The 23,142-nt window shown below is 37.7% G+C and overlaps 2 protein-coding genes across 2 annotated transcripts in view; both read left to right on the top strand.

Annotated features, from left to right (window-relative positions):
• LOC131428368 (probable 4-coumarate--CoA ligase 1) overlaps positions 1-23,142 on the top strand; it is a 286,060-nt gene that overhangs the window by 32,166 nt on the left and 230,752 nt on the right. The window lies entirely within an intron of this gene.
• LOC131428371 (multiple coagulation factor deficiency protein 2 homolog) lies at positions 9,311-12,273 on the top strand. The gene is made up of 3 exons (XM_058592283.1): positions 9,311-9,550; positions 9,605-9,828; positions 9,885-12,273. The coding sequence occupies exons 1-3, from the start codon at positions 9,405-9,407 to the stop codon at positions 10,022-10,024; spliced, it is 510 nt and encodes a 169-aa protein (XP_058448266.1). The 5' UTR covers positions 9,311-9,404; the 3' UTR covers positions 10,025-12,273.

Genomic DNA, 23,142 nt, shown 5'->3' with positions numbered 1-23,142 from the left:
TTTTGGCATCCCAATTTCAACATATTGAAGAGTCACTAATTTGCAATATCTACTGGAAATGTTCAAATTATAAAATGATCCGAAATGATCCTACAAGGACATGGATTACACTGATCAAAATAGCACGATGAGATATCTTATCGAAACTCAAACTTGTTTCTATTTTTGAAGGAAAATGAGCATAAATATTATTGAAGTGAATTAATTGTTATATGAGAATGATGAGTTATGAGTTATATGAGTAGTCAGTAAATTGAAATGTTATTTCGCATGATTCAACGGTTTCAATATTTTAAGTGGTACCGACAGCCACGTACGCAGTATGGGTGGTCTGAGGAGCTCTGGCCCCTCCCGAAATCAGAAACAGAAACGAAATAAAAGTTCGAGAAATATTATGGAGCTGTTGATCCTGTAGATTACACCGTGAGATACAGGTTTAGAGAGTTACGTGATGGCCAAAACTCCACTGCCCATAAAGCAAGCAGCGGCAGATCCTACGAATCAAAACAGAGTCAAAACCACTTAAAACAGAGGATAGAACAGGGATAAAACAAATGACAATAATACACAAAATTGTACTGGACGACCGGAAAGAGAAAGTGCGCGGCATGTTTTAGTTAAGCGAAATTCTGCAGATGAGAATGGTTTCTTGTCGCTGGATCCCGCACATACTTATTTTGTACTAGAAAGACGAACGCAAGCGCACTTTGATTACATGTTTACTTGAATATATTATTATACACAATTAAACAGAATCATTACCCGGCAATAGACAAAAGTCAGCACGAGTATTTCGAAGCGGTGCCTCGAAGGGCGTCTCAATGGGACGGAAATATCACAATGTCGGTTTTCTGGGATCGATATTGTATACTTTTTGGAGGACTACCTCAAATCAGAAAAAAGTCAGTATTAGCGTGCATTCATTAATGAAGCGTTTGAAGACCAAATTCGCTGTTAAATGGCCTTACATGAAGTACATGAGCATCGCTACCATGGTTAAAGTCAACGGTTTAGGTTTCAATTACCTGGACATCACCGTCGCTCACCTGATTTGGCTTCCTCGTACTATTATCTATGCTCAAACGTTAAATTATCTCTGAGAAATTTATGTGAGTTTCGTTTCGAAATTTCTGACCACTACTTCCGGAACCTGAATCCGAACCCAGTATAACCAAAGTAAATTTGTATGACCATCTACTAATATGACTTATAAATTTAGAAGATGTTTCCCGGTCTCCACGAATCGGTTGTGCTAGTCTATGCAGTGAAATGTCATCATTTAAAGTAGGAATGGAAATGATCTCATAATATATGGCACCATAACAAGTTTTGTGGATTGTTGTGCTATATAAATATTTAGAAGGTATTAGACATGTGTTACAGAAATAACATGCCTACCTGGGTTCCATTCCCAACTCCGCAATATGGGTCAGAAAGTTTTTCTGGCTCTAAGAGGCGAATGACCTAAAGGTTAATGCCTCTAAAATCGAAATAAAAAAAACGTGCTTAATCCACCTAGCAGTGAGATGATACCTTTTTTTTATCAATCCGCATGTGTTTTTTGCATAAATATTCTTCGGTGTTTCAGTTTTCATGACATTATTTTAATGACCGTCGTTTTATGCTGCAATTTGACATTTTAATCACTCATCACTCTATCTAGAAGTGGGACAATCGATTAAACATTGCATGATATGTCGAAGTAAACTCACTTTAGAGTTTACGGTAATTTAAGGTACTTCCAGAGCCGGTATTCAGACACCAGCATAACCCAAACCGATTCGTATGGCCATATGACGAATAAATTGCAATAGTTTTGAGTCCAACTTTCAAGCTTTTCGGGATTATCATCTTCTATATCGGTTTGAATTTTAAAAATTCATCCTCCTGTAATACCAGAATCGGAGGTCATCATTGGATAAAATTAATTAATTTTGTTGTGACTATAAGTTTATTTTAATTTGAATTTTTGTTTCTGAAATTCGATTTGGCTTTAGTTGAGAAAACGATCGAGCTTTGAGAAACGATTCGATACTGGAGCCAGAATTCGAAAATCGGTGTAGCCGAAGTCAGACAAATTCATCTGTAAGCTGTATAGTTTACATTTGTTTCAAAATGTTTAAAAATCAGTGTAGACATCTTTGAGAAATCGTAGTACGAGTCAAATTGTTGGGTGCCTTCCGAATCGAAAACTGAAAACCACTAAAACTGAAATACGTTTATTTGGTTGTCGACTATTCTAGTCAGCAAATCTTAGATGATTCTTAGATTTAATTTGAATCTTAGATCGGTTCAGCCATCTACGAGGAAAATGAGTTACAGAATTTTAATTTCGTTTCGCATATCATCCTGTAATTCCGGAACCAGAAGTCGGATCCAAACATAATTCAGGAACCTTGTTTATGAGCATACGAATTTTCATATGAATCTGAGTTTGTAGAAAACGGTTGAGTCATCTCCGAAAAAAAATGAGTGAAATTATTTGTCACATACGCATTTGCTGATCTCGACGAACTGATTCGAATGGTATATGGGTGTTATGTTCTTCCAGCATTTATTGCTGCAAGCAGTTTAAATCAATATAATTATGAACATGTTTTGAATTCGGAAGTACTGCCATCTTTCCAATATGTCATATTCGAACGATTATGTTGCCAAAAACGAACCATGCTAAAATCGGTCCGAGGCAAAATGTCATGAAAAAGGATGCTGCAGACAGTCTTTTTGGGTACTTAGAAACAATTGTATGTAACAGTATAAAAATCGTGTTTTACTTTGCTCCCAAACCTTTCTTTGCCATACAGCGCTCAGAACTTCTACTACTGGAATATGGGGGAGAAGTCGTTTACACAAAAATTTCGATATCTCCGTTAAAAATGGACGGATTTTAACAATCTATGGCTTGTTGGATAGCTATTACCGTGCGGAATCTACGTCTGAAAACATATTCTGTTCCCAAGGTCAATTGTGACAGATACTGTCAAAAAACTGAAAATTTTGACATAAAACTTCGTATAACTCAAAAAGTAAACATCCGATCTCAAAATCATTCAATAGCGTTTTGGGTGACGGTGAGACCTTTCATTTGCGACTAGTTTGATCAAAATCGGTCCAGCCATCTCTAAGATCTCGACCTCTTAGTTGACAACACACATAAAGACACACACACATACACACACACACACACACACACACACACACACACACACACACACACACAGACATTTGCTCAGTTCGTCGAGCTGAATCGATTGGTATATGACGGTCATAGATGGCGCTTTGCTCGGCCATCCATGGAAGTTGACCATCAATGTTAACTTCCCTCTCTGAGCAGCCTAGATAGCCGTGTAGTGTCGGTAGCGGTTTCCCAACTGCTAAGAATAACGCTACGGTCCACCTGTACCGGTGGTATAAGTCCACCAAACAGGTAAGCCGTGTGGCATCCGGCGGAATTATTTTTTACCAAGAATTGATCCACTGGTTTCCTATTCCATGTCGTAAAAGGCCACAAAAATAGGAACTCCTAAGTCAAGGTGTATTTCCGTGCCGATGGCTGAATGGCTGCAGGAGGTTAAACATTGCAGTCGTGAACGGAATATCTTGGGTTTTTCCCTTACTGGATACACGCAATGCTTAGCAATCAACTTCTTTGATCATCGCTTCGGCGGGCCAGAGATTAGAAAGCTGAGTGTCTGTGGGTGTCCTCAAGGTGGTGTACTATCCCCACTTTTATGGAACCTAGTCGCTGATAGTTTGTTAAGGAAACTTAATAACCTTGGATTTCCGACTTATGGTTTTGCCGACGATTATCATATATTGATGACCGGTATAAGCATTAACACTCTCTTTGATTTAATGCAGCAAGCCCTGCGATCTGTTGAACAATGGTGTTGTCAGGTTTGGATTATCTGTAAATCCGGGCAAAACATCAATGGTGCTTTTCACTCATCGTAGGATAATTACAGGAGCTCGTCCGTTGCAGTTCTTTGCTTCAGGGGTCACTGTGGTCGATCAAGTTAAATACGTCGGGGTTATTCTTGACTCAAAACTGAATTGGTCTGCTCACATTGATTTCAGGATTAAAAGAGCTTGCATGGCTTTCGGCCAATGCAGACGAGCTTTTGGAAAATCATGGGGACTCAAACCCAGATATATTCATTGGATCTACACAACTATCGTTAGACCAATTTTAGCATATGGATGTCTTGTATGGTGGCAGAAAGGAGAAGTCGCGACAGTTCAGTCAAAGCTAAATCATCTCCAAAGGATGGTCCTAATGGCGATGACAGGAGCATTCACGACAACTCCTACTGCTGCTCTAGAGGCGCTACTGTGCATTAAACCACTATATGTGTTCCTAAAACAAGAAGCATTATCTTGTGCATACCGTCTTAGGGTTACAGGGTTTTGGAACAGTAACCCATTAGAATATGCTACCAGTCACACTCGCTTGTGGTCTCAAATGGTTACGTGGGATGAGTATTTACTCGCTCCTAGTGACCTAACTCTCACATGCAATTTTCCTTTTAAAACATTCAATGTGAGCTATCCTCTTCGTTAGAAATGGTTGTCTGGTTGTCTGGAACGACAACTTGATGAACACATAGTTTGTTTTACGGACGGTTCTCTGTTGAATGGTCGTGCTGGTGCTGGTATCTACTGTCGTGAAATAGGCTGGAGCAGTCTCATTCACTTGGTAGATACTGTACTGTGTTCCAAGCAGAAATCTACGCAATTCTGTGTGGAGTACAATCGGCACTTCAGCAGAGGATCTGTGGTAAACGTATTTATTTTTGTTCCGACAGTCAGGCAGCCTTAAAAGCACTCAGTTCGAATGACTCACGGTCGAATCTAGTGATCGCATGTCGAACTCAAATTGAAGACCTCAGCATTTCAAATGCTGTTTACTTCATATGGGTACCCGGCCATTCTGGTATTACTGGAAATGAATGGGCTGATGAGTTGGCTAGAGCTGGTGCAACGAATGATTTCGTTGGTCCTGAACCAGCTTTACCACTTTCAACTAGTTGGATAAAGCACAAGATACGTTCTTGGGCTGCATCCAAACATGCCAGCTACTGGCGCAGCTTGCAAACTTGCGCTCAGACAAAAGCATTTCTACCAGATTTAAATCTGAAAATGTCAAAGTGTCTACTGCATTTCTCCAAGTAGCATTGAAGTATTCTGGTCAGAGCTCTGACTGGACATTGCAAACTCAATTATCACATGGCTACTATTCAACGTGCTGAGTATTATTCGTGTGATTTGTGTGAATGCGATTATGGTACTTCATATCATCTGATATGTAACTGTCCCGCATTGACGCAGCTACGTATCCGGGTTTTTGGTTCTCCATACATGGTTGAGTCTGTGTATGCGGAGCTAAAATTGAAGGATATTCTCTCGTTTCTCACCCAATGTGGTAAGGAGCTATAGTCAGAAGGGTTCATCGTTCTTCCTGGAGTGAATGAATCCCTTCTGTATTCACCTTAAATAGGGTTTGGCAGATTGTTTGGCATCCTCTGGGGGGTACCGCATTTACTTCTACTCGTACATACTGCGAGTCGTTCTGCATTCTTCCGGGAGTGCAGAATGGTGTCGCTTTTGTAAGATCTCTAAATCCTCTCGGGGGTTGGAGGTTTTATTAACAGCAGACTGTTCGGGACCTCGTAGAGGTTCAGAATTTCCTTCTGCTTCCACTAAATGTGATCCTCAGCAGATTGTTCAGCATCCCTTAGGGGTGCAGAATTTACTTCTGCTTTTATGTGTTTTTGTGTCGTCAATTTTTCCCATCCTCCTAGTTCAACCCTTACCATTTCCTTTCAATCCTTCCCTCTTATATATCGGGAAAATGATGCTAAAAACAAATTGATGGCAAGGCACAAATCTCCAAATATCAAGGGGAACGTGCCATTTGAGCCAATTTGTTCTGATAGTTGACAACACACATAAAGACACACACACATACACACACACACACAGACATTTGCTCAGTTCGTCGAGCTGAATCGATTGGTATATGACATTAGGCCCTCCGGGCCTCGGAAAATATTTCGAAAGTTTGAGCGAATTCTATACCTATTTTTTATATATATAAAAAAAGGTAAAACATGGCAGTAAACGTAAAAAAATGTAACACAATTCTCTCTATTCACTTGAATACTCCATACTGACAGTTCTAGTGAAAAAGTTTAAAGTGTCTGTTAAAAACACCGGTAAAAGGCACACCGAGAATTAGGTACATAAGTACCAGTATAATTATATAGTACGGAACAGCGACGTTATTAATGCTTGAATTTGAGAACACCGACAATGAAGTATAGATGGCGCTTTGGTCGGTCAGATTCGTTTACTTTTGGTTGGCAAATTCTCAGCAACGGGCATTTGAAATGAAAATTTTTAAGCTTCGCGTTGCAAAATTTTAGAAGAAATAAAACTTTTAGCAGTAATCAACAAAGTATCACTCATCACTATGTTTTTTTTTATTTCGATTATAGAGATTTTAACCTTAAGGTCATTCGCCTCTTCGGACCAGAAAAATTTTCCGACCCTATGTGCGGGGTTGGGAATCGAACCCAGGTGGGCTGCGTGAAAGGCATCGACTTACCCATCACGCTATACCCGTCCCCCACTCATCACTATGTTTAATGTGGTTTAAAAGTTTTAGATTTCTTTTGAAGAATTTGGTAGGCGAAGATCGAGCACGAGAAATTCGACGAGAACATTTCATAAGATCACATAAACCAATGAGAGTTTCTCTCCGGTAATAATTCATTAGTTTTCATGTTTACTCACAAAATATTCGTGTAGAATGAAAAATATTTTCATTTTTCTAACAATACCGGATACGTAGCGAACATTTGTGTAATTCGCAGATATAGTCGAAAGAGAAAGAGAATCTCTCCATAGCTGTTAGGCCCTTTTATAATGCCCGGATGGCATAATCCCAGTCTAATACGAAGCGATAAACACAATAAATTAACGCAACCGACAATGTTCTATGCAATCTACTTAAGGTTTTCTTATGATACCAGTGTAACTTTGAAACATTGATAAAAAAAATGCTAATTTTGTTTAGAAAATCGTTGACGCGAACGTAACGTATTCGAGACCGGTACACACGCCTGCTGCGATTGAACTCCGATTCGCCCTAAGCTAGCGATACGGTTAGAGATATCTGAATATCGATCGATAAAAGAAGTAATTGATTAATAACCCAGATAATCGACAGATATTTAATCGAATAGTTTGAAATTAATACTTAATACTTAATGTTAAAACCTCACTAAACAAAGTTTAATGAGCAGCAGAATATATATGAAGTGAGATTGTTAGATTTCATGTATGGAAATAAGCAGGTATTTAAAAGTATTTGGGATGAGATGGTTCATGATTTCACTTATCTTTATTATTTAAAAGAATTTCAAAAATGAGTAAGTGTAAATTATATTGCGGATTTAAGGTTGCCCCGGAGTAGGCCGATCCGACGAACGAAGTTATGTCGACCAACGTGACAATGTTCGAAATCTCGGCGCGGTAAACAATCCTGCCGAACCAAACAAAAAATTTTCATATTTTCGTCTAACATGAAACCGTTATCAGTAACAAAAAACAGATATGAATAATCGAAATGATTGGAATTGCGAAAGTAAACATTTGCCAAAACATACACTCTACCGGCTGAAATCGAACCTGCAAACTATTTCCACCCGTAAAACCGTTGATTTCAATCTCTGTACAAGGAAACACATTTTCTTTCCTATCGTTCGTCCAGTAAAGCCATTTGAAATTTCTCGTATATCTTTACCTCTTAAATATTTTGAATAATTGAGGTTTCGAAACAACGGTACATGATAGCAAGTCTATCATTACTTGGTATGATTTTCGAATTCCCCAAATATAAGTAAGATTTAAGCAGTGTTGGTGATTGCTGAAAATTTGACAGAAGCTGCTCGATTTTTATCTATATTGTATACAACATTTCCAATCCGGTAGAAGATGCTACAAGAATTCGAGTCTCTCAATTCATTAACCTCGAGAGAATTTTTCTACATTTCTTCGCTCCACTTCATACTCTGAGTATTTCATGGCCCTTAAAAAAATTTCATTCTGATAATGATCGCCGCTGTGTGGTTTTTACCAATAGAGAATCGCAAGTTGACAATTATCGCAGAAAATCGAATTGATGATTCGACTTGATGATTCTCATACTAGGTTGCAATATTTCAAAACCCTTGTGTGGAGCATTCACAGACATTTTCATAGACACAAATTATACAAAGGTTATATGCACATAGTGAGAATAAGCGGCAATAGTAAAATGATTCTATCGCAATTATCCACTGCCCATACAGAATCGGATCGCGAAACGAGAATAAGCGACCGTTTATTGCTTCAGAGAGAATCCCCACAGCAGCGTGCTAGCCGTTGATTTTCAGACGGTTCACCGAAAGAAATTCGTTCTCGCACTGGTGTCTATTCTATGTTAAATGAACCATGCCGGTTTTTTTGTTATTGCGATGATTTCCGTTTCTCTTTGATGGCACTGATTCAATCGTGGAAGAGTTGCGAGTGAGCGTTCTTTGATACGATAAAAGCCATCCTTGGATTTAAGTTCTTCATTTCAAATCTTTTGAGACTGTGCGAAATCAAGCAGGTTGCACCAACTAAGGCTGTGAACCATGTCGCGGTTAATTTTAACTTTTGGTTTAAATCTGACACTCGAGCGGTTAATTCGATGTTGTCAAAAATAACCCTGCTCGAGAGCATGGTTAGTTTTGACAGATCGATAGTTATTTTCCGGCACTGAAAAAAATCTTGCAATGAAAATTCTAATATTAATTCTTTAGTTGAAATTATTTCCAGTGGAAAATAAACCCGAATAACTTTCCGTCCGTTAAATTTTGAAATGGGCTACAGTTTTAGTTAAATTTAACTACTCGACACAAAATAACCACTCAAGTGTCAGATTTTAACCAAAAGTTAAAATTAACCGCGAAATGGTTCACAGCCTAAATCGAGTCGATAGATAAATAGCCTTCTCTCAATTCTTATAGCTCAAATTTTCAACAAAAATTATTTCGAATGCTGTGTGAACCTTCTATGAATATTTCTACTAACACAAAGTGCCCCCCGGAGTTACCAGACATTGGATTACGTAGTTTATGTACGGTCCCATTAACACTAGAATAACATACCAACACGCAAAAGCACAGCCTACTGGGTTAGATGTCACGCCACGAACAGTACAAGTTACGTTCTGTGTGTGCACCTACAAGCGCATGCGTGCCATCTGTCACAGTCACAGGACGAAAATTAGTTAACACCATACCGCTATATGTACCGTATCCTGAAATTTTCCGCTTTAATTCGATTCACATTGTACTCTAGTCCACTATATCAGAATGGCTTTGCTGTTGATGATAGCGGTCAATGTACTGGTGGTCACCAGTAAACTGAATTTAGCGAACGCAAAAGGACCTCACCACCCGGGAGGTGGCTATTCGGCTAGGAGTCGTAAACTGGACGAACATTTGCATGCCAAAGATAAGTAAGTGTTCCTGTTGCGTCTACAAGGATTCTATCGTTCATGCTTACCTTTCAGTCACATTCAGCAGGACTTGAAACATCTTTCCATTGATGACGATGAGCTGGCAAAAATGTCGGATGAGGAGAAAAACTTTTATTTTTTCAAACTCCACGACTCTGACAATAACGACCATCTTGATGGACTGGAAATTCTTCATGCTGCCACGCATCACGCAGACGGTCATGTGCACAAACTGGACCGCGAAGATGAATCCGAATCTGGTGAAAATTCCGTGATCGGTAAAAATCCTAGTAGGCTCTGTTGAATATTTCATAATCATCTAGAACATTTGTAGATGTCATCGATGACTTCATAGCGTACGCCGACTTGGATCAAAATGGTTTACTAACATATCCCGAGTATATGAAAGCCATCAACAACGATGAATGGAATAAAGTAGTCGAACCTACTGAGCCTTCGCTAGATTCCAGTTAGATTTAGCGTTATTATTCGTATCACTTTTTTTATTAGTGTCAAATTATGTATGTTAAACTAAACTAATCGTGGTGCCACTAAAGATAGCAAGGATAAATCAAATCGCATGGTGCACCCTGTAATCCTTCCATAACAGCCCGATCCAGGTTCAACAGCATTCGATTGTATTTACCGTTTCTCGGAATTTCCGGATCGAATATTTCGGCACCTTGAACCAGCGCGTGGGCGGCTCTTGCGTATTCATTCGCCGTGCGAGGGGATCGACAAGCGGACTGCAACATACATCCATCCTGGCCGGAACCTTCGGCAGCCAGGTAGCCAATCAGTAGACCAGTTTCGCCGGGTTGGAAAAACGATATGCCTGTGTAATAAACACAACAACAAAACAAAATCAGAAAATTGTGCGATTATGACATCCATCATCGTAGTGCTGAAATTGCACAATCTTTCCTTGTGACTGTTGGTTTATCGGTTGCCAGCTCACGCCCAATTTACGCAGATAATCTACCGGGCGCAATTGTGTTCATGGCTGTGCAAACGATAAACAATAGGCCATTCTCTGTATCATGAATTGCCGGTTTTTCCCCGTTTGGGTCTGCCATTTACTTACCATTTTCGCTTCTTCCACGTGCGTAACTACCCCAATTTCCGGCTCCAATCAGACCAGCTGCGAAAATAAGAGCCTTCAGCAGGAACAATATCAGCAGGTTGGTGAGGTTCAAGCTAAGCACCTGGCCGGAAAATAAGTGCATGTCAAATATCAGTTAATTCGTTTGCTAACATTAGTGTTCTGTTTTTTGGTTCTGATTGCTTCTGCAATCATTTTTCCAATTAAGTTTAAAACCTACTTGGAAAAAGCTTTATATTTAAACATCAACAATGTTAATAGCCATTGAGTGGCAATACATTTGTCTGGTTGATTAATTAATTGAGCAAACGTGTCACTTAAAAACTGTATGGTTCGAAAATCCTCGCAGAAAAATGCTCAGAAACTGAGTTGAGAAACGAAAAAAAAGCTCATATAACTAGTACGTAACTTCATGTAACTGCCGCGTAACCTTGCTTTTCTAAATCATTAAACTTCGAGACGAACGTCATAATTAAGTTGAAATGAGTAACCGGACAAAGTTGTGATCTAGCTCTAAACTAAACAGAAGGGAAAATGCAAATAAACTTAACGAATTGAGTAAAAAAATTGCCATCTATATCTTTGTAAGCGCATCACGTAAGAACGGATGGACGGATTTACAAGATTCTTTTTTTGTTTGATCAGTGTCTATCCCCACCGGGTTCGTACATAGAAAATTAAGAAAATTCGCCGGAAAAGTGGGAAAAATCCATTAAGTTGTTTTGTATGGACAATGGAATTTTCCATTGAAAAAGTCGCCAATGATTGCTAGATCATCGATAGGTGTTTGGCGCATAACGAGTTGCAAAAGTCTTGGGCCGTCGAAGGAAAGAATACTAGATCGGTGAAAAAGTTGTTTGGCGTGCAACGGGTTTTTTTTTATTCAATAGTATAATATATTTTTAGGCACACTGCTTAAGCTCTAAGATGCCAAGGGGGTGTGCAACGAGTTATTTTGTATGGAGATTTCACATGCACACTTGATCCATGTGATTTATCATTTCTAGCCACGTGCTTAATTGGGTATCAAAATTATTGCTTGTTAAATGACTCCAGGACGAAATGCTTATGACTGTTCTAGGAAACCACTGTAGACAGGAGAAGAAGTTCACCGGATATCATTCACCAGTTGATGAATTGGGGCGAGTTTAACAAATCAGAAATTTTTGCAATGGATCAATGAAAAGGTCAAACTAAGAGATTTTCCATACATTTTTCTATCTAATGATTTAGATTAGACTGAATGTTCAATGATGATTACAACAATGTATTTAGACTACCATTTTATATTTCATATTCTGTGAAGATTGTTCAAATTCGTAAAATCAATATCAAATTAAAATTTGAGCGTCGTCTCTCCAAGCAACCAAAAGTTCCACAGTACCTGATAATATCCACTTTATTAGAACTCTAAAGTACGCATGGTACTTTTTAGCAACTTGAACGTACAGAACAAGTTCTGAGAAAACTTTTTTCGGCGTTTAAAAGCTGCTTCAAAGTTAGTTCTGTCGGGTGTACATTCACGTTTGAGTAATTCCTTAAAAACGGAGTATTCAGAATGCTTTGTACTCAGCTTAAGCTGAATCTTTTTTAACGAACTTTTGCTTACTTGGGCTAAATACAAATTGTAAATATGAATACCAAATAAACAAATTAATGATTTTCACTAAACAGAAGTATTTCACATTTTCACATTAATTTTTGGTGATATATCTTTTTGGAGCTAAAGCGAATGTGAGTCGAATCCCGTGGATTCTTGGTTAAGTAATCAGTTTGACAATTCTGCTGTCCGAAAACATAAAATCGAACAAATAATTTTTTAACGAGACGAAGTTCGACGGGTCAGCTAGTATCATTTATAAAATAACAACATACAATTATTATTTATTCGATCTTGTGACATTCAACCATGATCTTGTGACGTTTGAATCAGCATACGTTGGAATCAGGGCATAACTACAAATGAGAGCCTTTTTTCTTTTTTTCTCTATAGAAAGGTATTAAAATTGCTGAAAAAACCGACTTTCGAACGGAGCCTCGGAGACCCATAGTGTTATATACCATTCGACTCTGTTCGACGAGATCGGAAAATTTCTGTGTGTGTGCACTTTTCGAAGATATTTTTACCGCTCAACTTTCTCAGAGATGGCTGAGCCGATTTTAACAAACTTTAACTTTTAACAAACTTTTCTCGTTTAAAAACTACTGTCGGCCCATTAATCAAGTTCAAAGATCAAATGGCTGTGACTTTTGGTTCCGGAGATATGATGATATAAGCGACGTAACCGACAAAATACATTGTTTTTTACCGCTCCAATGTATATAAGGTTGCCAATATTTTGGGATCACCTCCAATTTCGTAAAGCGCTGTTGTTCAAAAATTCAAGCACCTCGAAAAAAGTCCCCAAGCAAAATTGGAGCTAAATCGGAAATTTTTTTTTTCGATTTTGGAAATTTCTTTTAGCTCATTTTATTGTAGCTCAGGGCCAATATAGGAGCTAAATTACTTCGACAAAGTTGTGCAGAAAGTCATTTCAAACATATTACTATTTCCCGTAACTTGAGTGTAATTCATGGTATAATGTATTTTCTGAAAAGGGTATCCTAAAACCAGTTTATGTATATGAGTTTTTCATGTTATACAAAGTTTTTCATCATTAAAAACTACACAACTTTCTCAAACATACTATGATTTCAACTTATCTATCATCAAGAGGCGCAGAAAGATGCAGATGAGACTACTAACATAATAAACTACTTCAAAAGCGCTTTCATACCGTGGTTGAATTACTCGTCTGCAGGCGAGATATGTTGTTTTCAAATATCCTTGCCCTTGACATTCGCAATGATAAGGTTCATTGTATATCAGATCAAATTTCAGTATATATTCGTTACCATGGTAACTTATTATTAGTTATTAGTTTTATCGGATCCTTTGGTTACAAATATTCGTGAAGGGCCAAAACAGTCCAAAAAGAATCTGTCGAACGATACTAAAGTCTTTTAGCTGGTTAAAAACATTGTCAGCTATCATAAAATAAATACAAATAACTTGAAAATGAGTTTTGATCATACTTTTCTCTACCAGAAGATGACATAACTTAATTCGATTTAATGATTGCTTTTTTAAAACGTCGCGACAAAACAGTTATTAAACTGTTCAATTTATAGACTTCAAGGTGCAAAAAAACATATTTTGTGGCAAGTATCATGGTAATGAATATATACTGAAATCATATCTCGCCTGCAGACGATCGCAGACGAGTAATTCAACCACGGTATGAAAGCTCTTTTGAAGTAGTTTAATATGTAAGCAGTCTCATCTGCACCTTTCTGCCCCTTTCATGATAGACAAGTTTGGACAAGATGGAATTTTGTAAAAAAAAACATGAAAAATTGCTCAATTTCATTGAACTGAAATGATAGCAGCATAGTATGTATGTATAACTGGTTTTAGGACACCCTTTTCAGAAAATACATTATACCATGAATTACACTCAAGTTACGGGAAATAGTAATTTGTTTGAAATGACTTTCTGCACAACTTTGTCGAAGTTACTTAGCCCCTATGTTGACCCTGAGCTAAAATAAAATTTTTATCTCACTTTTAGGGGGATTAATCACATATATAAAATTTGCCAAAAGATTTCGTCTATCATTCGGAGCAACTTTGCTGAAGTTACTGTACCTCGAATACCACGTTTTTAATGAGTTATCAATTAAAACCGTGAAATTGGGCATTTGAACCCTCTGTGCATCCCTGAGAAAAGAGGGTTCGGTTTTGGAGTTTGTGAACAATATTTCCGGTGCTTCCGGAACCGGAAGTTGGGAGCTGGTATAGCCAAATGACGTCAACTGACAAGGCCTATAGATTGGAATTAATTTGAGCCCAGTTTCGAAATATATTTTCGTTCATAACTGTTTGAAATTTTCAACACTCCGAAAGCCGGATCCGAATAAATTCAGAAACTATGTATAAAACAATTATACCTTTCATTTATATAAAAGCTTATGGAAATCGGTTCAACCGTCTCTTATAAAAAAAATGCTACATGCGTACATAACTACACACATTCAAACATTTTGTGTACTCGACGAACTGCGTCGAATGGTACCTTTATGACACTCGGCCGTCTAAACCTCGGAAAACTTGGTTTTCACAGTGATTGCATAACCTTTCTATATGAGAAATATTTTTTTGGTTTGACCAGGCGCGTACCCAGAAAAAAACCTCGGGGATTGTTTTCATAATATAGGGGAGACCGAGGCTGGATCAGACCCTTTACAAATTGAAAAAAATATCTATTAAAACTGGATTTTGACCCAAGTCATCTCTACGACGTCATCTTCAAGCGCGCTTACAAAATCAATCCATGAATCGAAATAATTGCAGGTTTGTAAGATATTTAAGCTGTCCGGTTCAACCACGTGTCTGGTCTAGCCCCTGTCTCCCCTAATAATTTCGTGAATTTCGTCGGGGAGGGGGGTGTTTAAAAATACCCCTTCTGTATACGCGCCTGGGTTCGACTAAAATTTGAGGGCACATAACCGTTTTCACAATTCTTTACGAGTCGGAAACGTAATGTAAAGAATAGTAGTCGATTATTTTTGCTATTGATTCGATTATTTTTTATTATTCGAGCGAATAAAGGCGGGTGGGTAATGCCATTTGAATGAAAAAATCCCAGAATTCAGTTCAAGTTTAGTTTTAGAATTATAAAACTGGACCCATTTTCAGAATGAAGAGTTATAAACCTAAATTCTGAACTTGTATTCCGAATCTGAATAAAGGAACTGAATGAAGTTCCAAATTCCCAAACAACCAGAAGTTCCACGATTACTTAAAACATCCCCTTTCTTGCTGCTTAAAAGTACATGCAGGGCATTTGAGAACTTCAAAGTACGGAGCAAGTTCCGTGTGAACTTTCTAATGTATTCTAGAAGCAGCTTAGAAGATTCGTTCGGTTGCGTCACACGAACATTCAAGTGTGGATGATTACTTGAAAACGGGCGGCTTAGAATTCTATCTATGAACTTCGTAAGCCGCTTGAGCCAAGTCAGTCCCTTTTATCCGTACATGCAGGTTTTGCATTCTGGAAATGAATGCAGAAACAGAATTTAGGAGCTAAATTCTGAAACTGAATTCAGAAATAAAATTCTGGTCAGGTCAAAAATTCCGGTTCGGAGCTCAGATCTATCATTCAGTTTCAAAATTCAAATCTAAAATTCATATCCTGAAATTTGTTTCAGAATTTTGAAGTTGATATCTTACATCAGGCTTCTGGATTCGTCCCGAACATGAATAAAGGAACTTTTTTTCAGTTTCAAAATCTTGTCACGGAATCAGTTCCAGAATCCACACGGAACCCCTCGCCATCGTGAAACAACCAAAATATTTGTTGTTTTTCTGAATTTGATTGGTTAAAATTTGGTACAACCAATCGATTGTTGTTTTTTTTCTAAACACGATCAACTGGAACGATGGTTGAAATAACAAAATGTTTGGTTGGAAAAAAGATGCTGTCAGTTAGTCAAGACACACACACCTTTATGTGAGCTGAAAAACAAATCGGTTTGAGTTGTTTCAGACATTGCGATTAGTTATTAAGTGTACAACTTTGCTTCCGCCGTTTTTTCCAAAATTTAAAGCTTTATTGCGAAAACGTGCTTACAGATGTATTATTCAAAGTATTTTCCGTCGCTAGCGACAACTTTCTCCTATCTTTCCGGAAATTTTCGGATCCCGGCTCGAAAAAAGGAGTCCTTTTTTGACGCTATCCATGAAGCAATCCATTTTTCCAACTCTGAAAATGTTGATCTGCCAGACCGTATGCCATCGAATGGAATAGGTGGAAGTCAGAAGGGGCGACATCTGGGGAATACGGCGTGTGGGGCAAAACTTCCCATTTCAGCGTTTCCAGGTACTTTTTGACCACTTTTGTGACGTGAGGCCGAGCATTGTCGTGTTGGAGGATGACTTTGCTTTTCTTTTAGCGCGCGACTAAGGTGCATCAGTTGTGATCGGTAGCGATCTCCTGTGATGGTTTCACCCGGTTTTAAGAGCTAGTAGTAATTCATCTTTGAAGGTTTTTAGTTATTCATCTTTGAAGGTTTTTTCTCTTCCACCATCATGTTTGTCTTCGACATCGAAATCACCTTTTTAAAACGTTGAAACCACTCCCGACACGTTATTTTACTCAGAGCAGCATCACCGTAAGTTTCTGAGAGCATTCGATGCGCTTCAGTTGCATTTTTTTTTCGAATTGTAACAGAAAAGTAAAACTTCCCGCAAATGGCGAGAACATAAGCAGACATTTTCGAGCGTGAATAATACGAAGACAAGAACAACTGTCACTGAAACGGCGATGACAATTCGTTAGGCGCTGTACACACTCACTTTAAAGGCATTATCATCTATGTATTTTAACCAGCCTCAGCCGGTACAGCCACCTATCGGAAAACGGCGGAAGCAAAGTTGTACACCTGATATTTCAACTTAAGCAAAATTATTGATTTTGAATGACAATAAAATATTCCTTATTGATACACGTTCTGATTTTTTAAATGAAAATTCGGTATCTTAAGATATATAAAAAAATGTAATATTTAATATAAATAATATACTGTCTTTTAGTAAAGCTGGTGTCAACGAAACATTCTAATTGTGATAACTATCTTACTTACGAACAAAAAGTCGAACCGAATGCACTGATTTTTATTTTTTGAGCCTTGCAACATTTTCAATTTAATCACTTTGTTCATACAATTTTTGTACATAACTTGAAGATAACATGTTGCTCATTCATTAACATGCATTTCACGATGGAGAATCAAGTTGATTTTAAGACCAAAATTCAAACGCATACAATTCACTGGGTTCTAGTTTTGGTTAAACACATTTTGTTAATTGCAATATCTCTAACGGCTGTCAGTTCTGTGCATAGCACTACTTTATATCAATCGTTTCTTCTTGTAACACCAGAGCAGTAAAGATGTAGATAATTTATCATCACATTAATATTCTGGCAACTAGTATTATGATAAACATTAATTTACTATCATTCAAAAGTTACTCTTCACGAGATTTACAAACGTATAATAAGCGAATTTCGTTTGCATGAAAATGTTTAAGAAACGCGCATTAAAACAACATATTTTTCAACTACTTCAATATATGCAAATCAAATAGCAAATTTGTTGATTCAACTAATTATTAGTTAAAACAACAACTGCAAAAATCAAAAATTGCGAGATCGTAATTTTTTGATTGGAGGGTTTTCCGTGCAGAATTAGGATTCAGTTCCACGGTCACAATTTCAATTTCAGAACCTGTAATCTAAAACTCAATTCTAAAACTAAATTAAAAACCTGAAATACTTTTCGGTGTACCAGATCCGGGTTCTAAATTCAGTACCAAATTTCTAAATTCAGATTAAGTTTTGGATTTTGGTCCAGAATCCAATCCTAAGTTCAATTCCCGAATCTAGATCCAGTATTCAGAAGCTGAGTGCGATTAATGATACTCTGTTGATGATGCTGCTAGTTCAGAACCGCTCGACACAACATTCGAAGAGCGAGAGGGATCAGGGTCATTTCGCCGATTCCTCACGAAACCCCTCGCGATCGTGAAACAACCAAAATATTAGTTGTTTTTCTGAATTTGATTGGTTAAAATTTGGTACAACTAATCGATTGTTGTTTTTTCTAAATTGTCATTTTTGTTTTTCGATCAACTGAAACGATGGTTGAAAAAACAAAATTTTTGGTTAAAAAAGATGCTGTAAGTTAGTCAAGACACACACCTTTCAATTTCAATAAAGATTTTAGTTACAAAAACCGACCTTGGTTTTGTTTTAACAGTTATGTGAGTTGAAAAACAAATCGGTTTTAGTTGTTTTAGATATTACTATCAGTTATTTCAACTTAAGTAAAATTATTGATTTTTAATGACAATAAAATATTCCTTATTGATATACGTTCGATATAGATCGTAATTTTTTGATTGGAAGGTTTTCCATGTACAATTGTCTTAATATTATAATAGGCATTGATTTAAAATAAACACAAACGAATGATAATACGTTAACGCCCGTTTTGTTGACCTACAATTGTATTGAGCAAACTTGTTGACTACAAGCCACTAAGCATCAAAGCAATTGCATAGGTGTAGCAAGCAAATGTATGTGGTATTTTTCGTTTACTAAGTGAAAAAATATCTAATGCGGCTTCGTCACATCCATTTGATTCGTGTGCTGTCACACCTCGCTTCCGTTCGTTCGAACCTAACTAAAGCAAAGAAACCTAGCTTTGAGCAGAACGGGCAAACGAGGCGGTTGCAGGTTTGTATGCAAAAGGCCGCCGCTTACGACTTCATTTCCCTTTCGACGAAATGACCCTTTCGGCGAAACGACTTTCAACGAAATGGCTTTCGGCAAAATGACCCGTTTCCGGTCTTCACCACGATGTCCAGTTCCACGAAATACACAAGAAAAAATTATCGATTTTCGACAATGGTTTAGCTTTTTACTCAAAATCGTCGTCCGAGTGCGGAAAAGGCAAGTAAACGTGATGAGTTTTCCTCATTTTTTCCAACAGATTTGAGAATACTTAATTTTTGAATTATTTATTTATTTATTTATGTATTTATTTATTTATTTATTTATTTATTTATTTATTTATTTATTTATTTATTTATTTATTTTAATCAACAGACAAACTAAAGTCCTAATGATTATTTCTAAGAATATTCAAAAAATTCGCTTTTATTCTGCTACGAGGAAAATGCAAATCGAATCCCATAGATACGCCATTGAAGGTTCGCTGCAATCCAATAACGGCACCGTTGATTCCGTAGTTAGTACGACGTAGAGGCATTCTGAGGAGGTTGTTGTTGCGAAGAGCTCTAGAACGAACGTTGATGTTGATTTCACTAAGTAGTGCAGGGCAATCAATATTGTTCGTCAAAATATCGGCAATCAGCATTGCACGGAACAGATCTCGGCGTACTTGTAGAGTATCGAGTCCGATGAGCATCGCACGGCTTTCATAACTAGGCAGCTGGTGAGGGTTATTCCAGGGCAAACGACGAAGAGCAAAACGAACGAATCTGCGCTGTATTGATTCAAGTCTTAAAGCTCCATTATGAAAGTGAGGGTTCCATACTGACGAACAATATTCGAGTGTTGACCGTACAAGCGAGCAGTAGAGAGATTTCAAACAATATATATCTGTGAATTGCTTGGCGGTTCTCATGACAAATACTAGACAACGAGAGGCTTTTGCCACGATGTACGAAATATGCTGCTTGTAATTCAATTGTTCGTCGAGAAGAACGCCAAGATCTTTGACACAATTGACTCTATCAATCACTGATCCTCGAAGACAATAATTGAAACGAATTGGTGTTTTTTTTCGTGTGAAGGTGATAATCGAGCATTTGCTGATATTTAGCGTCATTTTATTAATTTCACACCACTCCACAGTGGTTCAAAAGCGCAATTTCACGCTCTTAATTGATAACTCATAGGATCGTGGTTTTTGAGGTACAGTATCGTCAGAAAAGTTGCTCAGAATGATAGACGCCATCTTTTGGCAAATTTTGTTTATGTGATTAATCCCCCTAAAAGTGAGATAAAAATTTTATTTTAGCTCAGGGCCAACATAGGGGCTAAGTTACTTCGACAAAGTTGTGCAGAAAGTTATTTCAAACAAGTTTGCTGAAGGTACTATTCCCGTAACTTGAGTGTAATTCAAGATATAATGTATTTTCGGAAAAGGGTTTCCAAAAACCTGTTTTTGTAAGAAGACATATATATTTTCATTTTATATGAGTTTTTCATGTTATACAAAGTTTTTCATCTTTAAAAACTAGACAACTTTCTTGAACATACTATGCTGCTATCATTTCAGTTTAATGAAATAGAGCAATTTTTCATGTTTTTTTAAATAAAATTCTAACTTGTCTATTATCAAAAGGCGCAGGAAGGTTGCAGGTGAGACTACTTGCATATTAAACTACTTCAAAAGAGCTTTCATATCGTGGTTGAATTACTCGTCTGCGATCGTCTGCAGGCGAGATATGTTCTTTTCAAATATCCTTGTCCTTGACATTTGCAATGATAAGGTTCATTGTATTTCAGATCAGATTTTTATCTCACTTTTAGGGGGATTAATCACATAAACAAAATTTGCCAAAAGATGGCGTCTATCATTCTGAGCAACTTTTCTGACGATACTGTACCTCAAAAATCACGATCCTATGAGTTATCAATTAAGAGCGTGAAATTGCGCTTTTGAACCACTGTGCACTCGGAGAAAATTTCAAGCTCACTTTGAAGGAGACAGGCATCTTCAAGAGTCTTGATAATTTGGAATAACTTTAGGTCGTCCGCGAAAGATAATCGTGAACCTTTCAATGAAAAGTTCACGTCGTTGAAATACAGTAGAAATATCAGTGGTCCGAGATGACTGCCTTGTGGAATACCAGAAAAAGCAAAAAACTCCTTGGAAACATTTTCATTGATCTTAACTGCCAGCCGTCGATTGCAAAGATACGATTGAATCCACCGAAGAATGTTGGAAGCTCAGTCTGTCCAATTTGGCAATTGTGATAGCGTGATTAATTTTATCAAAAGCAGCAGAGAGATCCGTGTAGACAACGTCCGTTTGATGACCTTTAGACATAGCATCCGTTATAAACGTCGTGAAAGTTAGTAAGTTAGTGGCCGTTGAGCGTTCCGGCATGAACTCGTGTTGAGTTTCAACGATGTACTGCTTGCAGTGATTAAAAATAGGTTCCAAAACGACAAGCTCAAACAATTTAGGAATAGCGCTAAGAGCGGTGATACCACGGTAATTGTCGATGTTCTTCTTGTCTCCTTTTTTGTACACAGGAAACATATAAGCAGATTTCCAGATATCAGGAAATACTCCAGTCATGAGTGACAGTCGGAACAGAAGACATAGAGGTACTATAATACCACTAGAGCATCGCTTCAAAATAACTGCCGGGATACCGTCGGGTCCAGCAGAGTATGAAGACTTCATTATTGCGATTGCTGTTTTTACGGAACTTGCGTTTATGTTCATTGAATTCATTGACTGTCCCAAAACGGGAACGTTATGTGCCGCCTGGGTGATTTGGGAAGATTTATAATTATCGCACATTGTTGAAAATGAAATAAAAATGTGTAGTTACATTTAGTACAACTCGAGATATTTACGATTATATTCTATCCATTCTTCTATAGGGTGAATTTTGAAAATGGGCCCCATAGTAAAGTAAGACGGATTCACGTCAAAGTACATCACTAAATGCAGAAGATTTCTCGACCTCTAGTAGCAATCCTTTCCCTTCCGAGTAGATCTATGGTCGGGTGTGGCCGACGTCGGTATTGATCAGCATGGAGGGATTATTGCATTTTTACACAATGTGGCACAACATGTTATCCCCAAACGAGCAGTTTTACAACAAAAAAAAACAATACATTTTCAAAGCTCAAATTGTCCTGATCAATAACGGAGCAGCAGCACACGGTTGGTCTCTAATGGTATTGATGTCTTACAAACATATACATCTCCGACACCTTTGCTCAGAGTAGTTCAATCTTTCAAACACAAGGAAATATTTTTCTCATGGGCAGCATCTTTTCGGAAATAGCATGATATATCTCAAAAAGGTACCGTCTTCCATTGAGAGTTTGTCTACCTGATGCTATTGAGTGATTTCGTTTTGTGAGAGACACGTTTTTAGAGAAACGATTAAAAACCAAGTTTTTTTAACAGAGCTGACTCAATTGAACACTTTGGTTGAACAAATTTCAATAAATATATGTCCGAAAAAAAACTTTAAATTCACAATCACCAAACATTTTGAACGAATCAACACACCTGACTGTTTCCAGCCGACCGACTGATCATCTCCTTAGCAAACGAAACGGCCAGTTGTCCGGCAGGACTGGAGATGAGGTCCTTGGCGGTTTCAGCAAATCCGCGACCCGGAGCGGTTTCCTGTCGTCCGTTTGTGTTCCCGTTGTGGCCAACGATATCGTTTCCGTCAATATCGTGCATATCACCACTAATTTCACCGATCATCAGAGCTAATATCACGGCACCGATCGCCAACGTTGAGATCCTTGAAAGTCTCATCTTGGCCAGGCGTCACTACAATTGTCTTCCAATGGTTCCTCAATCACTGACAGGTTGTTTTAAACTGAGTCCACGCAAAGGAAACCAAGGAAATATAAATATCTTTTTTTCTATTTTCTAATGTCCCTTTTGCACTGATGGAATGTGGCTACCTGAGCCATTCTTAAGCCTATAATGACGACTGAAAAGTAAAAATACAACAATGAAGAGCATCTGCTTTAGCTTTTACGAGACGTCCAACATGAACTGGAAGGAGTAAGAGTGGCACCCGAGCTAGGTCTTGATAATTTTATCGTTTTTTCCGTAATTCGACGCGTTTTTTCTATCATAAAGAGCATAAAGA

The sequence above is a fragment of the Malaya genurostris genome, chromosome 2 (genome assembly GCF_030247185.1).
Source record: "Malaya genurostris strain Urasoe2022 chromosome 2, Malgen_1.1, whole genome shotgun sequence".
Taxonomy (NCBI): Eukaryota; Metazoa; Arthropoda; class Insecta; order Diptera; family Culicidae; genus Malaya; species Malaya genurostris.
The sequence above is the reverse complement of the archived record's forward strand: the minus strand, read 5'-3'. Positions and strand labels throughout refer to the sequence as shown.